This window comes from Salvelinus fontinalis, chromosome 12 (assembly GCF_029448725.1).
Source record: "Salvelinus fontinalis isolate EN_2023a chromosome 12, ASM2944872v1, whole genome shotgun sequence".
Taxonomy (NCBI): domain Eukaryota; kingdom Metazoa; phylum Chordata; class Actinopteri; order Salmoniformes; family Salmonidae; genus Salvelinus; species Salvelinus fontinalis.
The window spans coordinates 42,847,021-42,867,246 of record NC_074676.1 but is presented as its reverse complement, the minus strand read 5'-3'; the positions used below and the strand labels follow the sequence as shown (position 1 = coordinate 42,867,246).

General features: G+C 43.8%; 1 protein-coding gene across 18 annotated transcripts in view; it reads right to left on the bottom strand.

Moving 5' to 3' along the window:
* ptprsa (protein tyrosine phosphatase receptor type Sa) overlaps positions 1–20,226 on the bottom strand; it is a 470,296-nt gene that overhangs the window by 158,244 nt on the left and 291,826 nt on the right. For all 18 annotated transcript variants that reach the window (XM_055940829.1, XM_055940833.1, XM_055940835.1 and 15 more), the window contains one exon: positions 2,220–2,330. In XM_055940829.1, coding sequence (XP_055796804.1) covers positions 2,220–2,330 — 111 coding nt within the window. The remainder of the gene's footprint in view (positions 1–2,219; positions 2,331–20,226) is intronic.

Genomic DNA, 20,226 nt, shown 5'->3' with positions numbered 1-20,226 from the left:
ATCATTATAAAAATTCACAAGCTCCTTAGCCACCCATGGTGGGCATATTTGCTTTCATTAGAGAAGGAAAGAAAATACAGAAAAAATAAAGAAAACCAATGAAACAACCCAAGGTAAAAAATTAAATAACCAATAGGACACAATTTGTGCTTAAATTAGCAGCTACAGTATAAAATATATTTACTTCAACCAGGTGGTTATGAACAAGCCAAAACGTGACATTTTGACAATGGACAGGTCTGTGGCTACAGTCTTCTAAACAACTACTGCAAATACTAATATTGGGTAATGTTCACTTGAGGTTTGATCCCTACTGGAGCTGCTAATTTCAAGTGCAATTTGATTTGTGAACAAAACATACTAGTCAACATCAAATATTAGAATTGATTGATAAATAAATTAAAACCAAAAAGAGACAGTTGATAGAATCACAAATAACATGTGTGGATACATCTCGGTCTTCTGTACTGACCGTCCTGGGCTTTTAGGAAAATAAAAAGGTACTGTTGCTTTTGGGAATGGCCTCAGTTACTGGAACTAAGCTTGGTCTGAGGACACGACGTCCATTTTGACTATAGAACTCTTCTATACATTCTAAGACTACACAACGTTCCTAATACATGTTTGGTTATCACACCAGTGGGTCTTTTATTCTGCCACAGAGGACATACGCTGCTTGACTCCGAGTACCAAAGCATCACAAAGACGGCATGGCCACTTAGAGATGCAGTCCGGTATCTTAAGCACTTAAAAATTCATAACATTTTGTATTTTTTTTGCAGGACGTAACATATCATGCGGAATAAATGACGTAGTACACGTTGTGCACAATTTTTCGGGGAGACATTTTGACTCGTGAGCACTACTTTCATAACTACTGGCTGAGATTATACAAAAGCTTTAAGATGGACCTTTAATGGGGCTCCCGAGTGGTGCAGTGGTCTAAGGCACTGCATCTCAGTGCTAGAATCCAGGCTGTATCACAACCGGCCGTGATTGGGAGTCCCATTGGGCGGCGCACAATTGGCCCAGCGTCGTCCGGGTTTGGCCGGTGTAGGCCGTCATTGTAAATAATAATTTGTTCTTAACTGACTTGCCTAGTTAAATAAAGGTTAAATAATAATAATTATAGAGGAGTGGTAATATGGCATTAGTAACAGCAATAATGAAAAGGCAGCTCCCTGACCCATTTTATAATGTAAGACTTGTGAATTATTTAGTGGGAACAAAGTTATCTGGTACACTGCCGGTACAAACTGAGCAGATATGTAAGGCATCTTTTCTAATATGCACAAAATAAATAACACGTCTAAAGATGCATCTGCCTCGACAGTGATTCATTATCTTTTAGAGTTAGTAGTAGGGTGTAACTTTTGTCTTCATCGCCTGTTTTGTAAGAAACTGAAACGTTTCCTCAGATTCATTGTTCTTCATATCTTCACAATTTCAGAATATAGCCCTTTAAAATGACATATTTTTAAGACAAAATTCCAAAATAGTAAATGTGGGAATTCTATCAATGGATAAAAGAAGAACAAGTACAGAACAAGTCATTGTTACTACTTGTTTCTACTATAGCGGTGCTGTAGGCATCTTACTGCAGGTCAAAACCTTTTTTCTCCATCTGAAAGAAAGACTGGGGTTGACATTTTGATTGGTCTGCACTAGGCTTTGCGACCCAATCAAAATCAGACTTACCGTCATATTCCTGTGCCTGAAAATTTAAATCACATGGGCGATTTACAGCAAACACATTTAAAAGCCTACTACAACTTTCACACACGTACTTGACAAATGACTGACCACGTACTTGCTGGTCATAAAAGCATCCCTTTTCTATGTTGTATCTGCTATTTAGGGTAGATGGGGCTTTCAGAGAGGGAGCATATCAAGAGTAAAAGATACCAATTTGAACGAAACATGTTAACGGGGAGGGTTAGTTGGCGGGATACAGTCAAACACTCTCCACCATCACTGCAAGTTAAATTAACATTTACAGGAAACAATACTGGTATCAATTCCACAATAATTATATTATTAAGTCAGATTGTTCTACACAATAGTGCCCTATTTTAAGTTAAGGACTTGTATTTCCCCCCTGGTCACCATTTGTTAACATTTTACTTCGTAGTGCACTTAGACTGAGCTTCCCTCTGGCGGCCATTTTTTGTCAACGGAGTAGAAGGTTTTCTGGCCTCCGGCACCTTGTTGCACCCTACCTCGCACATATAGGTTAGCAGGGGATGAGTAACGCACGCCTTCCACGTTAGACGCCACACACTCGTACTTCCCCTGGTCCGTCTCTTCGCTGTTCTCAATCTGCAGGGCGCCTGGGAAAGACAACACCCGACAAAGACAAGGAGAGAGAGAAAGAGAGAGAGAAAGAGAAGAAGAGGGAGGGGAATAACAGTATTAGTAATTACATAATGGCAGGAGAGTCAGAAACCTTTTTAATGGAAAGTGTCCCTTATACATTTCTCAAAATGTTTCTCCTAATAATAATGCATACTGCTGTGACAAGCAGCGTCCCACCCAAGCTTCGCTAACCCATGAACAAAATTATAATAATTACATTTGTGAAAAGTATACATTTGCTGTTGAATGTGGATGGAAAGGATACTCTGAAATGTTGTTCTCCTCAAAACACCCAGGTGTGCCAGAGGTGTGATAGACAGGCTGCTGAGAGGCTAAGATCGAATGTGGATTGACAAATTGAATTCACTGAAGGAGTGTAGGGGGTCATTAGCAGATCTCCAGACAAATGGTTCATCAGTTCATATCCTGAAGTGCTCTGCTTAGCACAGTGTCTCTATACTCGCTGCAGCCCCACCGCGGAAATAATAGCTAACATTAACCACGTTTCCATCCACAGCGAGTAGTCACAACGTATAAAACCATTTAAAAATCACAGCAGGTGTGATGGAAACAGGAAGTGTAGGTACATTTTGATAAACGTTGACGGATAATTTGTTCGTTCGACGTGGTGGAATGTTTTTGTGTCTGTAAAATTAATTATGTGACAATTGCAATGGAAATTCCTTTATCAAATATTGATATAATAAACCATCATGTCGAAGTAAACTTGGAGTCATGCCAGGATATGCTATGTTGTAGGCTACTACGATGTGGAAAAAACATGAAGGCAGATAAAATAAGTTATGATGAGCTTCACGGTGGTTATGGCCTATATGATGAATGGTGATGAGCTTAATGCAAATTTCCAATAAATATTGAGGGTTTTATTTGAATGCTGGTGACATGATGATTGATGTTTGGTTGCAATTATCAAATAAAAATGATATTGCTCTTTCCATATTATTTATCGTAACATTTTTGGGGATAAAATATTTAGGTAATAGATTATACATCTTGTGCATTTTACAATTAGGGTCCGGAATGTTAAAGCCATATAGCTAATTTGTATTTGTATACAATAACCAGAGCATTATTAGTTGACTTATTAGTGTGAAGCCATTATTGGAGGTGAACACCCCGTGCGGCCGGTGGGTACGGGAGGAGGAAAGGTTATTTCAGGGAGGAAGTCGGGCCTACGAGAAGGAGTCTTGATTAGATGTAGATGATTAGATTTTTTAAATATTCACATGAAAAACTGTCACTAATTGGATGGAAACCTAACTAGTGAGATAACTAATTGTGTATGTCCGCATCAGTCACTAAATATATACCTTTAACCTTAGTACACGACAGGTAAAAGATGGTATGCAAGGCTCAGGTTTATGTTCAAGTCTTAATATTGGGAACTGAAGCGTGGCTCAATCTAACACAGTAAACAGTTTGGAGAATAATGTGGATGGGAAAACGGAAGTAAAACTATGGGTGTCAGATGATTCCTTGTTAACGCGTGACGATGATATCATTAGGGTTTCTGCCTGGCTCGGCCCACTGACAGATTGCCGTCCCTGCCTCACTGACAAACAGAGCGCCGGCGCTCGTTAGAGTTTAGCCAAGGCACATCAATACGCCACTGGGCCTGCGCTCCTTTGCCAGAAACTACACCACAGACATATCAGTGCAGAAAGCTAACACGTTAAAGTGCCCCTAACACTCAGGTGTAAACAGGTCCCTATAATCAGCTATGTGTTATACTACTTCCTTTACTCTGACAGCCTCCTTCAATGTCCACCTAGGATCTCTAGCTCAGAGAATGTGCAAGAGCGTAAGAATAGACTATGAAACTAGAATCATTTAGAATTTTCTTCTTTATTTTTCCTTCTCCTCTCTCTTTCACTCCAACACCTCAGATTGGCTCATCTCATGCCCAATGGGGAGTCCTATCTGGCATGGTGCTCACGTCCAGCAAACTGAAACCGTCTACCTGCATGAACGCAGGTGGTGGACCTGACATGGATCTGTTTGATGTGCGCTTGGCACAGCGAGTGCCAGAGCGCCGCAGGTGGGCTGGAGCGTGGTCAAAGGTCTCCTCGGTTGAACAGCAGGGAGGCCGTTGAATAAGAACCATGTGAAGTCCAACTCTGGGAAGAGACAGTTCCAGAAAAACGTCTGCCAGTAGCAGCTCTGCATCCTCAGTTCTGGCATCTTTCAGCTATTTGAAGACCGGGGAAACATTTTTTAATGGCTCCATAAAGCACTTGGGTTAAATAAACCATAAACTCTTAGAAAAAAAAGGTTCCAAAGGTTTCTGCAGCTGTCTCCATAGGAGAACCCTTTTTGGTTCCAGGTAGAACCCTTTTTGGTTGTAGGTAGAACTATTTTGGGTTCCATGTAGAACCCTATGTGGAAAGGCTTCTACATGGAACACAAAAGGCTTCTACATGGAACCAAAAGGTTATCCTATGGGTTCTACTGCAGATGGGGTGATTACAAAGGGAGAAAGACATTCTCTTCCTGTGACCATAGATCTCTGGCCAATGAAGTGCTTTAACACGAGCAAATATGTATTTGACATTCCAGTGACTTGGCAGACGCTCTTATTCAGAGCAACTTACAGTAGAGCGCAGACATTTTCACACTGGTCCCCCATGGGAATCAAACCCACAACCCTACTGATGAACGCCCCATGCTCTACCAACTGAGCGACACGGAACAGTTGCAATTGTTTCTATATTTCTCTGAGAGTTCCTGTACCAAAACAAATAAAACTAAAATCATTTTCTACCTAATAGCTTCCGATGCCAACTGAAACATGAATTCTTAACCTTTCCCAAGCACACACAAACAATCAATTAGTATTATTGATTGTACGTGTAAAACCTCACTGATTCAAAGTGAGAGAATCTCAAGATGACTACACACATCAGCAAAGTCTAATTAATTATACACTAATTAAAATCAACGAGAGGCTCCTGTGGATTGAGTTTTTCAGTTGAAGGAGCGACTTTGAGTGAGTATGTGTGTTTTTATCTGCGCGTCACTACTTTAAGTAAGACTCTTTGCTAGGCGCCATCAGCTGGTTCTAGAGCCTGCAATGACTTCATTACATATTTGCAGCCATTATTTCAAAGTACATCTGACGTGTACAGAGTCCTTAAGCTGGGAAGAGCAGGCAAAATAACGACTTTATTCTATTTCAAGTCGCTTTTCTTCCTCCATCTGTCAGTCACTTTATCGTAAAATCTCTTCCTGGAACAGAGCTGGAAATATCTTGTCAAACTAATCAATGGTTCTCATTGCATTGGTGCTATACATTTCATGCACTTCCTTTCTGTTGGGTAAGTCTGCTCAAATTGTGTCTGCCTGTGCCAAAGAACGTCATCATTGTATACAATGGTTATAATTTCTATTCAAATACCATTCGCATGAATCCACTGTGACTAAGACTCTCCCTCTCTATGCTTCCCCCTCTTCTTCAATATAATACATTGGTAATTTCAGTCTTTTTGACCAGGCAGTCCCTGGCCAACTGAGGGTACCGTCGTTAAAGACAATAGGGCCTAAAGCTCTTACTAACATGCTGGAATCCAAACAAAATGTCTTTGATGTTCAGTTTCTATCCACCCCCTTCCCTGACACACCGCCCCATCCCTTCCCTCCTTCCCCTTAGTCTTTGGGTTTTTAATGACTATTTTCTGTGTATTTTGCATAATTGCACTCCTAGAACCCTGCCAGCCGCCTGGCAGACTGTAGCTTGCAGTGTGTGCATGGCCATTGGCGTTTTAAGACAGAAAAGAAATTACACAAAATAATAAAAGCTAAAAAATATTTCGTGCCAGCAACTGGCTATGTGCACAAAGCTCCACATGGCCACACAAAGGGGGCTTACAGATAGAGACCTGCCGTATATTTTTAAGATAAACAGCAATTTACAGTGACACTAGCAAAATGCCCCTGAAACACGTCACTAAAGCTCACTTGCAGCAGGATTTGCGGCACGCCATGAACCCTCTCCAGCTGTGAAGCCTTGTCACAAGCACAACAATAATGACAGTAATAACGTTTTCCGGGGCGCACGTCTACTTTGTTCAATGTCATTAGGGAAAGGGACGTGCTTGCCATACCATGCATTTTAAGGGCCATGTTCATGGCTGATTAGTCATAGAATCTATTGGTCGACCATTGAACAGTCCGTCACTGCTGGACTAGTTATAAATGAGACAGCTAGTCAAAACTAGTGGTGTTGTGCTGCTCTGGGCCTAGACACCACTATGTTGTATTGATACTACTACAATACCTGAGGCTACTACTCCCAAATATACCCAAATAGCCTGGCTCATCCAAAAATACGTCCCTTTCCAAGACATGCCTCTCTCAACTCCCCTCAGACAACCACCTCACCCCCACCACACAACATCATCACTAGAGGAATGGGGGGGGGGGGGGGGGGTGATGGGGGTTTTAGACAGTCAAACACACGCTAGTGTATTAGGACAAACGAGAGAGGGAGATGACAAAGGAGAGAGGGAGAGAGAGAGGGTAAGGGAGTGGAGGGGTCTGGCACAGAAAGATAATTAATTCCAGAAAGTGCCCGTGGCCACAGGCTGCACACCCTATTGCCGATTATGTGCAGGCTTGGCCATGTGAACCCCTCCAGTCCCATTTGGGTAATTCAATTATTGCGGGCTGGCAGGCCCTGATTGATTTGTTTAGGAGATCAACAAGATGGCTGGCTGTAGTTTAACACTGCTTGCAGAGCTTGTCCAGGCCTGGTGGTGGAACAGGAGAGAGAGAGTCTCGCTTACTGCCTTTTCTCTTCTACTATGTTCAATTCTCATCCTTCTCACTGGTACTCTGCACTTCTTATTTATCCTCTTTTCAACATCCTCTCTCACCTAAATTTCTCACAGACATTTCTCTGTTCATTTAAAGCCACACCTTTAAATACTAAACAATTAATTCAGACTACTGGGAAAAAAACGCTTTCCCAACTGAGTTACGAACGGTGACAAGTGTACCTTCGAGAGAGAGAGAGAGAGAGAGAGTGTATCCGGAGAGAGAGATGAGAGAGAGCGAGAACGAGCGAGAACGAGCGAGAGCGAGAGGGAGAGAGAGAGCGAGCGAGAACGAGCGAGAGAGAGCAAGAACGAGCGAGAAAGAGAGAGAGAGAGAGAGAGAGAGAGAGAGAGAGAGAGAGAGAGAGAGAGAGAGAGAGAGAGAGAGAGAGACAGCAGTGTGTTTGAATAACAGGAGCAGGGACAAGTGACAGGTCTGTCCAAATCTGGCGTCTCCTCTCTTGCTGTCATGCGGGCCACGCTCCACCGCCATCACAAGGTCGTTGGACGTGAGCACGCCAGCAGGGGACTCCGAAACATGATGCCAATGTTGTCACCGTCCATCTGGCAGCTTGTAACTCTCTCATTAAACCTATTATGAAGCAGGTAGGGAGTCCACTGCCTTCATACAGACCAGTTCTCAGGTAGGAAGTCCACTGCCTTCATACAGACCAGTTCTCAGGTAGGGAGTCCACTGCCTTCATACAGACCAGTTCTCAGGTAGGGACTCCACTGCCTTCATACAGACCAGTTCTCAGGTAGGGAGTCCACTGCCTTCATACAGACCAGTTCTCAGGTAGGGAGTCCACTGCCTTCATACAGACCAGTTCTCAGGTAGGGAGTCCACTGCCTTCATACAGACCAGTTCTCAGGTAGGGAGTCCACTGCCTTCATACAGACCAGTTCTCAGGTAGGGAGTCCACTGCCTTCATACAGACCAGTTCTCAGGTAGGGAGTCCACTGCCTTCATACAGACCAGTTCTCAGGTAGGGACTCCACTGCCTTCATACAGACCAGTTCTCAGGTAGGGACTCCACTGCCTTCATACAGACCAGTTCTCAGGTAGGGAGTCCACTGCCTTCATACAGACCAGTTCTCAGGTAGGGACTCCACTGCCTTCATACAGGCCAGTTCTCAGGTAGGGACTCCACTGCCTTCATACAGACCAGTTCTCAGGTAGGGAGTCCACTGCCTTCATACAGACCAGTTCTCAGGTAGGGACTCCACTGCCTTCATACAGACCAGTTCTCAGGTAGGGACTCCACTGCCTTCATACAGACCAGTTCTCAGGTAGGGACTCCACTGCCTTCATACAGACCAGTTCTCAGGTAGGGAGTCCACTGCCTTCATACAGACCAGTTCTCAGGTAGGGAGTCCACTGCCTTCATACAGACCAGTTCTCAGGTAGGGACTCCACTGCCTTCATACAGACCAGTTCTCAGGTAGGGACTCCACTGCCTTCATACAGACCAGTTCTCAGGTAGGGAGTCCACTGCCTTCATACAGACCAGTTCTCAGGTAGGGACTCCACTGCCTTCATACAGACCAGTTCTCAGGTAGGGACTCCACTGCCTTCATACAGGCCAGTTCTCAGGTAGGGACTCCACTGCCTTCATACAGACCAGTTCTCAGGTAGGGAGTCCACTGCCTTCATACAGACCAGTTCTCAGGTAGGGACTCCACTGCCTTCATACAGGCCAGTTCTCAGGTAGGGACTCCACTGCCTTCATACAGACCAGTTCTCAGGTAGGGACTCCACTGCCTTCATACAGACCAGTTCTCACAGGCACTCTTGCATGGCAACAGTTGTGCGAACAGTAGTTTGGTCACAGTTTTGGAGCTTTTCTCGCTTTTTAACTCTTTCAATACACAACGAGGTAAATCACACGAAACAAGCCACCTGTATGTACCACATTATCTGTTGTGGCTTAGAGGGACATTAGTGTCTGTGGAGCTGATATCCAGAGATCACCCCTTCTTAAACCTCAAAACAGGTGGTACAGTCCATCGCCCCTCCTCCTCCCACTCCTTTTGGTTCAGCCTAGTTCCCACCACCCTTTTGCTTTGATATCCCCACAAACCACCTGCGTCCCTATAAATCACCTCTGGCAGTTGTGGTGGAGCTGGCAGTAGAACTCCGGTAGTGAGGGGAAATCTCTGTTGTGGATCACTGATCTCATTATGTAAATGAAAAAGTTCATAAGTCACGCTCACTTTTGTTCACCGCAATTTGATTTATGGGGGACCTTTTTTATGCCAGACATTATGAGCATGGTTCTACGCTGGTTTACAGGCAAGGCTCTGTTTGCGTGGTTCAAGGATTTCTCCTTCATGGAATGTGGAGTAGTTGCATTTTGTTTAATGTCTATTGGTTCTCTCATGTATGTCAATGAAAAGATACGGCAGAGGAATATATTCAACTGCTGAATACTAGCATCACCTCAGAATTATAGAGCTAAAAAGGAAACAAACAAAAACATGAACCAGTTGGGCATAATAACATCCCCACCACCCATTCCTGCCTACCGATGTTGGCCCAATCCCCCCAAAAATGAGGTGAAATACTGACAGAGAAATGGGATGTTTACCTACCTGCTTATCCCTGTAAAGAACGCAATTTTATTACAAACACAGTAAAGATGACTTTAAAACAACACAGTAAGAATATCAACCTTGGTGAGAAATTGCATCAATTGTGCCCAAACTAGAGAGATGGGAGGAACATTCTGCCGTGGTAGCAATCATTTCCCATAATTTCCTGTGTTACATTCAACTGTGACATCCTCTCCTTTATAGTCGATCATTTGGTTTGGAAAATACATCTTGAATGCTGTTTAATGCAGTGGCCACAGCCATTTTAGAGACACCCATCGCCTATTTCCGTTCTAGACCACGTCACACTGCAGCAACTGGGAACCAAATGTCCTTTATGCATGTTTTTTACCACCTTCTGGGAGTGTCTCCTGCCACGACTCATTAGGAGGTCGAGCAGAGGCTGAACATTAACATACATAATGTGGTCATAGCAACGGGAAAGGATATAAGGCCTGACAGGGAGGGGGGGTGCGGCTGAACAGTTTACCCAGCATTCATTAACCTGGCGAGATGAACAAATACCCCTGCAAAACTCACCTCAACATCTCCAAACATTTGAAATGTCAGTGTCAAAAGCAAACAAACCACCCCTAATAACCCCCAACCACCCCGAATAACCCCCATCCACCCATAATAACTCACAACCACCCTTAAACCACCCCGAATAACCCCCAACCACCCTTAAACCACCCCGAATAACCCCCAACCACCCTTAAACCACCCCTAATAACCCCAACACCCTTAAACCACCCCAATAACCCCAACCACCCTTAAACCACCCATAATAACCCCAAAACACCCTTAAACCACCCCTAATAACCGCCAACCACCCCATATAACCCCAAAACACCCTTAAACCACCCCTAATAACCCCCAACCACCATCCTTCTCCCTCTAACCACCATCCTTCTCCCCCAACCACCATCCTTCTCCCCCAACCACCCTAATAACCCTCTAACCACCATCCTTCTCCCCCCAACCACCTGTAATAACCCCCCTACCATCCCTATTAACCCCCCTACCATCCCTAATAACCCCCCTACCATCCCTAATAACCCCCCTACCATCCCTATTAACCCCCCAACCATCCCTAATAACCCCCAACCATCCCTAATAACCCCCAAACCATCCTTAATAACCCCCAACCATCCCCAATAACCCCCCAACCCCCCAACCATCCCTAATAACCCCCAACCATCCCTAATAACCCCCCAACCATCCCTAATAACCCCCCAACCATCCCTAATAACCCCCCAACCATCCCCAATAACCCCCAACCATCCCTAATAACCCCCAACCATCCCTAATAACCCCCAACCATCCCTAATAACCCCCAACCATCCCTAATAACCCCCAACCATCCCTAATACCCCCCAACCATCCCTATTAACCCCCAACCACCTGTAATAACCCCCCAACCATCCCTTATAACCCCCAACCATCCCTAATAACCCCCAACCATCCCTAATAACCCCCAACCATCCCTAATAACCCCCAACCATCCCTAATAACCCCCAACCATCCCTAATAACCCCCAACCATCCCTATTAACCCCCAACCATCCCTAATAACCCCCCAACCATCCCTAATAACCCCCCAACCATCCCTAATAACCCCCCAACCATCCCTAATAACCCCCCAACCATCCCTAATAACCCCCAACCACCATTTTCCTCCTGCTAAACACCCATCGCTCCACAAGATTGCAACTTTTCCGGTACTTCTCACATTCAAGAGGTAAACAAACACAAAACAAAACACACACACACACATTAAACAATTGCACGGCAAGGATGGAATGAAACACAAAATAGAAAAAAAAAACAGATACACACACTTAGACAAAGACACAGAGGACAAAAAGATGACCGTTCGCTGGTAATAGAAAAGTCTTGATTTGTTTTGGAGAAGGAGCTAGCTCAGTTTAGTCACTTCATTTGAATAAGAATGGATTCAATCTGGTTAGATAAGAGGTCAAGGTTCAGTTGTGTAGTTAGTTATAGTCTTACCTCGGATGGGGGTACCCTCTGGAAGAAGAGATACAAAACAACAGTTTAGTTAAAGATTAACGTTAGTAGGAGTTATTTGTTTTTATGAATCAACCAGTTCCTTGCTAATTGGCCGTCTTGATCAAAGTGTTTTGGAGTTTTTTTTATCAACGGAACTTATTCATTGGGACTTGAAAGACCTCCCACTGCTGGTCTCACAAAGGAACAGAAAGTTGGTATGGTGGGCACACTCTTGTCCCCTTCTATCCTCCTCACCCTCTCTTCTCCTCTCACTCTCACCTCCTTTCTCTCTCCTCCTCCTCTCCTCTCTTCCTCTCTCCTCTTCCTCTCCCTCTCTCCTCTTCCTCTTCCTCTCCCTCTCTCCTCTCTTCCTCTCTCCTCTTCCTCTCTCCTCTCCTCTCTCCTCTTCCTCTCCCTCTCTCCTCTTCCTCTTCCTCTCTCCTCTCCCTCTCTCCTCTTCCTCTTCCTCTCTCCTCCTCCTCCTCCTCTCCTCTCTCCTCTTCCTCTCTCCTCCTCCTCTCCTCTTCCTCTCTCCTCTTCCTCTCTCCTCTTCCTCTCCTCTCCTCCTCCTCTCCTCTTCCTCTCTCCTCTTCCTCTCTCCTCTTCCTCTCTCCTCTTCCTCTCTCCTCTTCCTCTCTCCTCTTCCTCTCTCCTCTTCCTCTCTCCTCTTCCTCTCTCCTCTTCCTCTCCCTCTCTCCTCCTCAGCCATATTAAGGCGGGAACACAAAGCAGCATCTGAGCTTGGAGAGAGGCTTGGGGTCTTGGAGTTTATGTTTTATCAATGCCACTATTAACACTGATAAGGGGAGTCGAAAGAGGATTGGACCTAAGTCAATGTGCCTGCTAAGATCACATAGCCCTTTCCCAGCCAAGTGACCTTGCGGTCTGGGAAGCCAAACAGTTGACAGCCCTGGTACCAGACTACCAGGACTCTGTAGCAGAGAGGCTGGCCAGAGGCACTATAATAGGCATGTGGATGGCACCTAATTGGGGGTAGTGTGGCTCTCCTGAGTTGCTACCAAACCTAGGTCCCCCTGAAACGGGGACTTGAGTAGGAAGAGGGTCAACCTCCTAGTATGTTATTCTTTTTCTTTCATACCCTCACTATTCCTCTTAGTCTCTGCCAATGTATGTAAGTTTACTCAACAATTTTGCTCTCGTTTTCACTCAGCCTCTCTACTTTTTCTCTCACACTCTCTGATGCTCCTCCTCTTGTCTGTGCCTCTCTGACGCTCCTCCTCTTGTCTGTGCCTCTCTGACGCTCCTCCTCTTGTCTGTGCCTCTCTGATGCTCCTCCTCTTGTCTGTGCCTCTCTGACGCTCCTCCTCTTGTCTGTGCCTCTCTGACGCTCCTCCTCTTGTCTGTGCCTCTCTGACGCCCCTCCTCTTGTCTGTGCCTCTCTGACGCTCCTCCTCTTGTCTGTGCCTCTCTGACGCTCCTCCTCTTGTCTGTGCCTCTCTGACGCTCCTCCTCTTGTCTGTGCCTCTCTGACGCGCCTCCTCTTGTCTGTGCCTCTCTGACGCTCCTCCTCTTGTCTGTGCCTCTCTGACGCTCCTCCTCTTGTCTGTGTCTCTCTGACGCTCCTCCTCTTGTCTGTGTCTCTCTGACGCTCCTCCTCTTGTCTGTGTCTCTCTGATGCTCCTCCTCTTTGTCTGTGTCTCTCTGACGCTCCTCCTCTTTGTCTGTGCCTCTCTGACGCTCCTCCTCTTGTCTGTGCCTCTCTGACGCTCCTCCTCTTGTCTGTGCCTCTCTGACGCTCCTCCTCTTGTCTGTGCCTCTCTGACGCTCCTCCTCTTGTCTGTGCCTCTTTGACGCACCTCCTCTTGTCTGTGCCTCTCCTGCTCTACTTTGTGCCACTCTTGCTCTCTCTTTCTCCCTCCCTCCCTCTCTGTATGAGTCAGAATAGCAAACTGACAGTGCTCTGCCCTGGGCTACCCCCTGAGAGCGCCACCAGGGCGGGTGCCAGCCCAGCGGAGGTGCCCTACTTAGTGCCGGGCCCGCAGTACACAACGTAAGAAGGGGTTAAAGGTTAATGCAGCCTGATGTGAATGACTCTACATTCCTGACCTGTGTACCAGTGTGACTACAGGGAGCTACAATCACAGACACAAACCCCTGTCTTTCATAGCAGTACAGAGAACCTAAGTGTGTAAGCCATGTTGGACCTGAAGATGTGATTTATAATGGATTCTGTTCTAGGGCTGCTCTTCCTCCTCTGGGTTCAGAGTGCTTCTTTGTTTTGCCAGCAGTGAGGAGGTGTGAGTGTTGAGCTTGGATGTTTTGACTGTTTTTTTGAATCTCCATGGATGTTACATCCCTAGAAATATGGATACCATGGCTAACCTGCAACACATGGCATCCTTTTTAAATGCTCATATCAGAGATATCCAATCACACAGAAAGGGGAACAGGGGTTGGGACTGTTAAGTTGTTAGAGTTGGAGTTCAAGGGCAGCAAGAAGCTTGTGGGTTTATTTGTTCTCTGAAGTCAGAATTTTAGTTAGGAGTAAGGAGTTACTAGTTAAGATTTGGTTAGGTCAGGTTAGGTTAGGTTAGGTCAGGTTAGGTTAGGTTAGGTTAGGTTAGGGTTAGGTTAATAAAGCAGGTTTGTGGATCCTGAGTATTAAAGAGGGGATAGGGAGGAAGATTTAATAAATGGGTGTGTGGAAAATGAGGAGTTGTGAAGTTGAAAGCGATTGGTTCCAGGGAAGAAGAGAAGAAGACATTTTGAATAGTGAAAGAAAACTTCATGATCATTTATAGAAAACAATGATAGCAAAGAAACAGGAAGGGAACAGGAAGGGACCAGGAAGAAATACAGGAAGGGAACAGGAAAGGACCAGGAAGAGAACAGGAAGGGACCAGGAAGAGAACAGGAAAGGACCAGGAAGAGAACAGGAAGGGACCAGGAAGGGACCAGGAAGAGAACAGGGAGGGACCAGGAAGAGAACAGGAAGGGACCAGGAAGGGAACAGGAAAGGACCGGGAAGAGAACAGGAAGGGACCAGGAAGAGAACAGGAAGGGAACAGGAAGGGACCAGGAAGGGAACAGGAAGGGACCAGGAAAGGACCAGGAAGGGAACAGGAAGGGAACAGGAAGAGGACAGGAAGGGACCAGGAAGACAAATAATAATTGTAGGTTTCCTCCTCCTCTCAGAGCCTAAGCGAAGGAATGCCCTGTTAATTTTATCCTCTGAAAATGAGGAGAAATCCTTAAATTCAGGGCTCAATTGACTAACAATGCCACTCTATGTAAATTGAACACTGAAGGGCTCGGGTCAAGCTTAACCACTAAGGATGATGAAAATCACCATGTGTAGCACCGGTTCAGATCCACCTGCCTTATTACAGTATACACACGCAAGTCATAAAATCTGATTTTAAGCTCCGGTGAACTGTGGCTTAATCAGCTTATGGTGGGAGTGACCCAAATGTACCTCCACGGCCAAAGACCTTCTGCCAGCAGTGTGGCGTCATTGACGCTGCATAATGCCCCCGACCTTGTGTATGAAATCCTTCTACATGTGAAGAAGAAAAAAAACATGTGGTTGTGGATGCGGCTAGCTGTTCAGAGGCCAATCTGGCCAGAAACCGAGTCCTTCTGGGTTGGAGATGGAGGGGGGTTAGGCCAAGTGCCAAGGTTTGACCCCCTCGGATGTCTGGATGACCTTCTCGTTTCCATGGAGACCTCTCTGGGCTCCTGGCTCCCTGGATGTTAGAACACATCTGTCCATCTGAATCAGGCCGTCTCTTGCTGCTCTACCCCTGCCCCATGGATGACCTCTGTAATTTTCAGTGTATCTGTGCTGGGTGTATGCACATGTGTTTCTGAGCATGTTTGAGCATGTGTGTGTGTGTGTGTGTGTGCGTGTGTGTGCGCGTGCGTACAAAAATGCACACAGCTCACGTGGAGCGCCAAACCATCCAGGAGCTGAGAAAGATTTGGGTCATATTCCAAACCTAATATAAAAAGAGACCAAATAAAGACCTCATTCTTTATGAATATTTATGGTATCCCACCTTCCCTCTCTCTACCATTTTTTATTGTTCTCTCCCTTCTCTCTCACATAATCTGCTCAGCCTGACAAGGCCAGCGAGGGCCTGGGGTCGGGAGCAATGGGGACAGGAGAGAAATATCCGTCCTCTTCCACATTTCCAAAGGAGCTCACCTCGGGGACTCTACACGCAAATATCAGCACAGCAGTCAGTATGGACCTGGCACATCCATCCAGCACCAGCACTGTCTCCAGAGTCTCAGCAGTACACGAGTCGCGTCCAAATGAAGGACTTGGAATGAAGGACTTTGTGTGTTTTGTATGTTTTGTGTTGCTAAAAAGCCACATTGTTAAGGTGTGAGGTGTACATGGTAAACACACCTGGTGTGTGTATGGTACTGGGATGGTAGTGGGATGGTAGTGTGTGTTTGTGAGGAAGGGGTGTAGGAGAAAGCCGTCCCCCCATCCACGTTGGGGGACCCATCAATCCCAGAATCCTCTCCGGCTTAAGTCTGCCTGCAGTTAAATCAAGTACCACAGCAACAGCCAACCACAGGCAAAAAAAAAGACAAAAAAAGTGAGCCCCTATTCAGGAAGTTTAACCACCACAACAACTTTTCCATATTTCTTCCTCAACGTTTAAAGTCTCCAAGGGTACTGCCGGGAGCATCCGGGGTGATGTTCACACACCTTGGTAAGTTCCCACATATGACTGACTCAGAGATGTCTGACACCAAAACTAATGAAGGCTTGAAACAAACAGAGAAAGGTATAGGGTACTAGGTAGAGGAAATAAATTCAACCAAACTAAAAGACCCCCCCAGAGAGAGAAACCATTTTGAAGTATTTATTCAACCTTGAGCACGTCTGCTCGGTTCCTTTTGGAAAGGGGAGATTAAACAAAATAAACGTTCAGCAGCTCAGCTGGAAATGATGGCAGCTGAGGGGGTTCGAGCGCGGCAGGCCTTTTTCTCATCAGCATAAATGAGGCTTGGTGGTAGACTGAGATCTCCAGTAACAACAGCTAGCCGTCTTCACAGCTAACATCGCTATATTAGACCTTCATATTTAAAAACAAAAGAGGCAAAGAAGACTTGTTTCTCTCACAGACAACTAAAGGCAAGAATTTGAATGTTTTCAATACCCCAAGTTATAACAGATAGGCTCAAAAAGCAGGCCTCAGATAAAATCTGAAGTGTGGAAATGCTTTAGTTGGAGTTTTGTTAGACAGTGGGGGAGCATTGGGCAGCAGGAAAAGTTTTTCTTGAGAAAACATTTGGCTAAGGAGGGAAGATTGAGCTGGCCACAGTGTGGGGCTGGAGGGTTCAGCCACACAACTCTCCTGCAGCACCCCCCAAAACCTGGAAACAACTCCAGTTTACCCCGTCACCACTACACCTTCCTGCCTTTATGGAACGGACACTTGTTTTTGTGCAAATTCTCAGGGTCATTGAAGCCCTCGACTGTGTTTTTTCTCATGCGTGGCCATCAGAGGTGTGTGTGTGTGTGTGTGTGTGTGTGTGTGTGTGTGTGTGTGTGTGTGTGTGTGTGTGTGTGTGTGTGTGTGTGTGTGTGTGTGTGTGTGTGTGTGTGTGTGGCAAAGGGCATAATTGTCTGGTCATAAACTACAGGGTTTCTAGGTAACCTTCATCTAACTAATACTAGTACACTCATCTAACTAATACTAGTATACCCATCTAATTAATACTAGTATACTCATCTAATTAATACTAGTACACTCATCTAATTAATACTAGTATACCCATCTAATTAATACTAGTATACTCATCTAATTAATACTAGTACACTCATCTAATTAATACTAGTATACCCATCTAACTAATACTAGTACACCCATCTAATTAATACTAGTATACCCATCTAATTAATACTAGTAAACTCATCTTATTAGTACTAGTACACTCATCTAAGTAATACTAGTATACTCATCTAATTAATACTAGTATACTCATCTAATTAATACTAGTATACTCATCTAATTAATACTAGTATACGCATCTAATTAATACTAGTAAACTCATCTTATTAGTACTAGTATACTCGTCTAATTAATACTAGTATACTCATCTAATTAATACTAGTATACTCATCTAATTAATACCGGTCCGCCCATCTTATTAAAACCAATCCACTAATTGTATTAATACTAGCACACTCATCTAATTAATACTAGTTCACCATCTAATTAATACCAGTATACTCATTTTATTAATACTCGTACACCCATCTTATTAATACTAGTATACTCCTCTTATTAATACTGGTATACTTCTCTTATTAATACTGGTATACTTCTCTTATTAATACTGGTATACTTCTCTTATTAATACTGGTATACTTCTCTTATTAATACTGGTATACTTCTCTTATTAATACTGGTATACTTCTCTTATTAATACTAGTATACTCCTCTTATTAATACTATTATACGCATCCTATTAATACTGGTATACTCATCTTATTAATACCGGTATACTCATCTTATTAATACTGGTATACTCATCTTATTAATACTGGTATACTCATCTTATTAATACTGGTATACTCATCTTATTAATACTAGTATACTCATCTTATTAATACTGGTATACTCCTCTTATTAATACTGGTATACTCCTCTTATTAATACTGGTATACTCATCTTATTAATACTGGTATACTCATCTTATTAATACTGGTATACTCCTCTTATTAATACTGGTATACTCCTCTTATTAATACTGGTATACTCATCTTATTAATACTGGTATACTCATCTTATTAATACTGGTATACTTCTCTTATTAATACTGGTATACTCCTCTTATTAATACTGGTATACTCATCTTATTAATACTGGTATACTCCTCTTATTAATACTGGTATACTCCTCTTATTAACACTATTATACTCATCCTATTAATACTGGTATACGCATCTTATTAATACTGGTATACTCATCTTATTAATACTGGTATACTCATCTTATTAATACTGGTATACTCATCTTATTAATACTGGTATACTCCTCTTATTAATACTGCTATACTCCTCTTATTAATACTGGTATACTCATCTTATTAATACTGGTATACTTCTCTTATTAATACTGGTATACTCCTCTTATTAATACTGGTATACTCATCTTATTAATACTTGTATACTCCTCTTATTAATACGGGTATACTCCTCTTATTAACACTATTATACTCATCCTATTAATACTGGTATACTTCTCTTATTAATACTAGTATACTCCTCTTATTAATACTAGTATACTCATCTTATTGTCCAATTCTACACAACAATATGTGAAACTGTGTACGCAGGTGGTGAAAGTAGCTTGGACAGCCTGGTTCCTGTTCGTGAGTAGTGGATGAGAGGTGTGTTTAACACACACACACACACCACACACACCACACATCTCAGGTTCTTCTCCTTGTTTCACCTTTCTACTTGAATCTGGGAGCCAAAGACGGTTCACATAGTGGGCGGGAAAAGATACAAGTAAAAAAGGAAGGGTAGGAAAGGGACAGAGAGAAGAAGAGAGGGAGGAAGGATGTGGGAGAGAGGATGTGGGGCATGCATTTTAAAAGTAGTTCAAATGCCATCTGCTTCGGGGACAATGGGGATGTTTGTGGACTTAGTAAGACACTTACCAAAGGCTTCTGAAAATCATAATGGAACAGAAAAACAAATAGAAAAAAGGAAAAATAGAACAATTAATTTTAGGGTTTAGGTGCTGCTAGCAGTAGCCCCTAGAGTGCTGCAATGACACTGTTAAGGTGGGTCTTTTATGACCCCAGAATGGGATTATTACATGACATTTTTCACACAAAAATGTTATATTTCACACAGGCGTTCAGGCAGCAAGAGGTTAGCATTAAGTACATGTACCACTTCTTGACTTGTGTGTAGAACTGTGGCAAGTTTGCGATCATTTAAAAAAAACATCTTATTTAATTCAAATACTGGCTTTATTACTTGGGGATGCTACTTGTCAAAACGCACTTTGCCAAATGCTTTATTCATTGTATAATGCCAAGGGGTAAAACATCTAGGATGCATATCAGGGGCAAAGTATTTACCAAAGTATTTATAAGTGTTTAGAAAATTGGAAAAAACCCACTCATTATTAAATAGTGTTCAACTTCAGGTTAGAGAATGAGTTATTTGGCTTTAATTCCATATTGTTATTGGTTGGTGGTATGAACTGAGAACGTTGTTGTGGGTCAGATAGAGGTTGTTGATGTCTGCATGACGTGCATTCAGTGACAACAGCATCTCAACGGACAGACAAACGACAGACACAGCGAGGCAATCCGCTCTGAGTATAAAAAAACGCAGACGTACAGCAAAAAAATAAAGACATTGTGGAACAGAGAGACAGGTGAGAGACGCAAACAGGGGTGTAGACACGTACAATATCAGACGGCGCAGC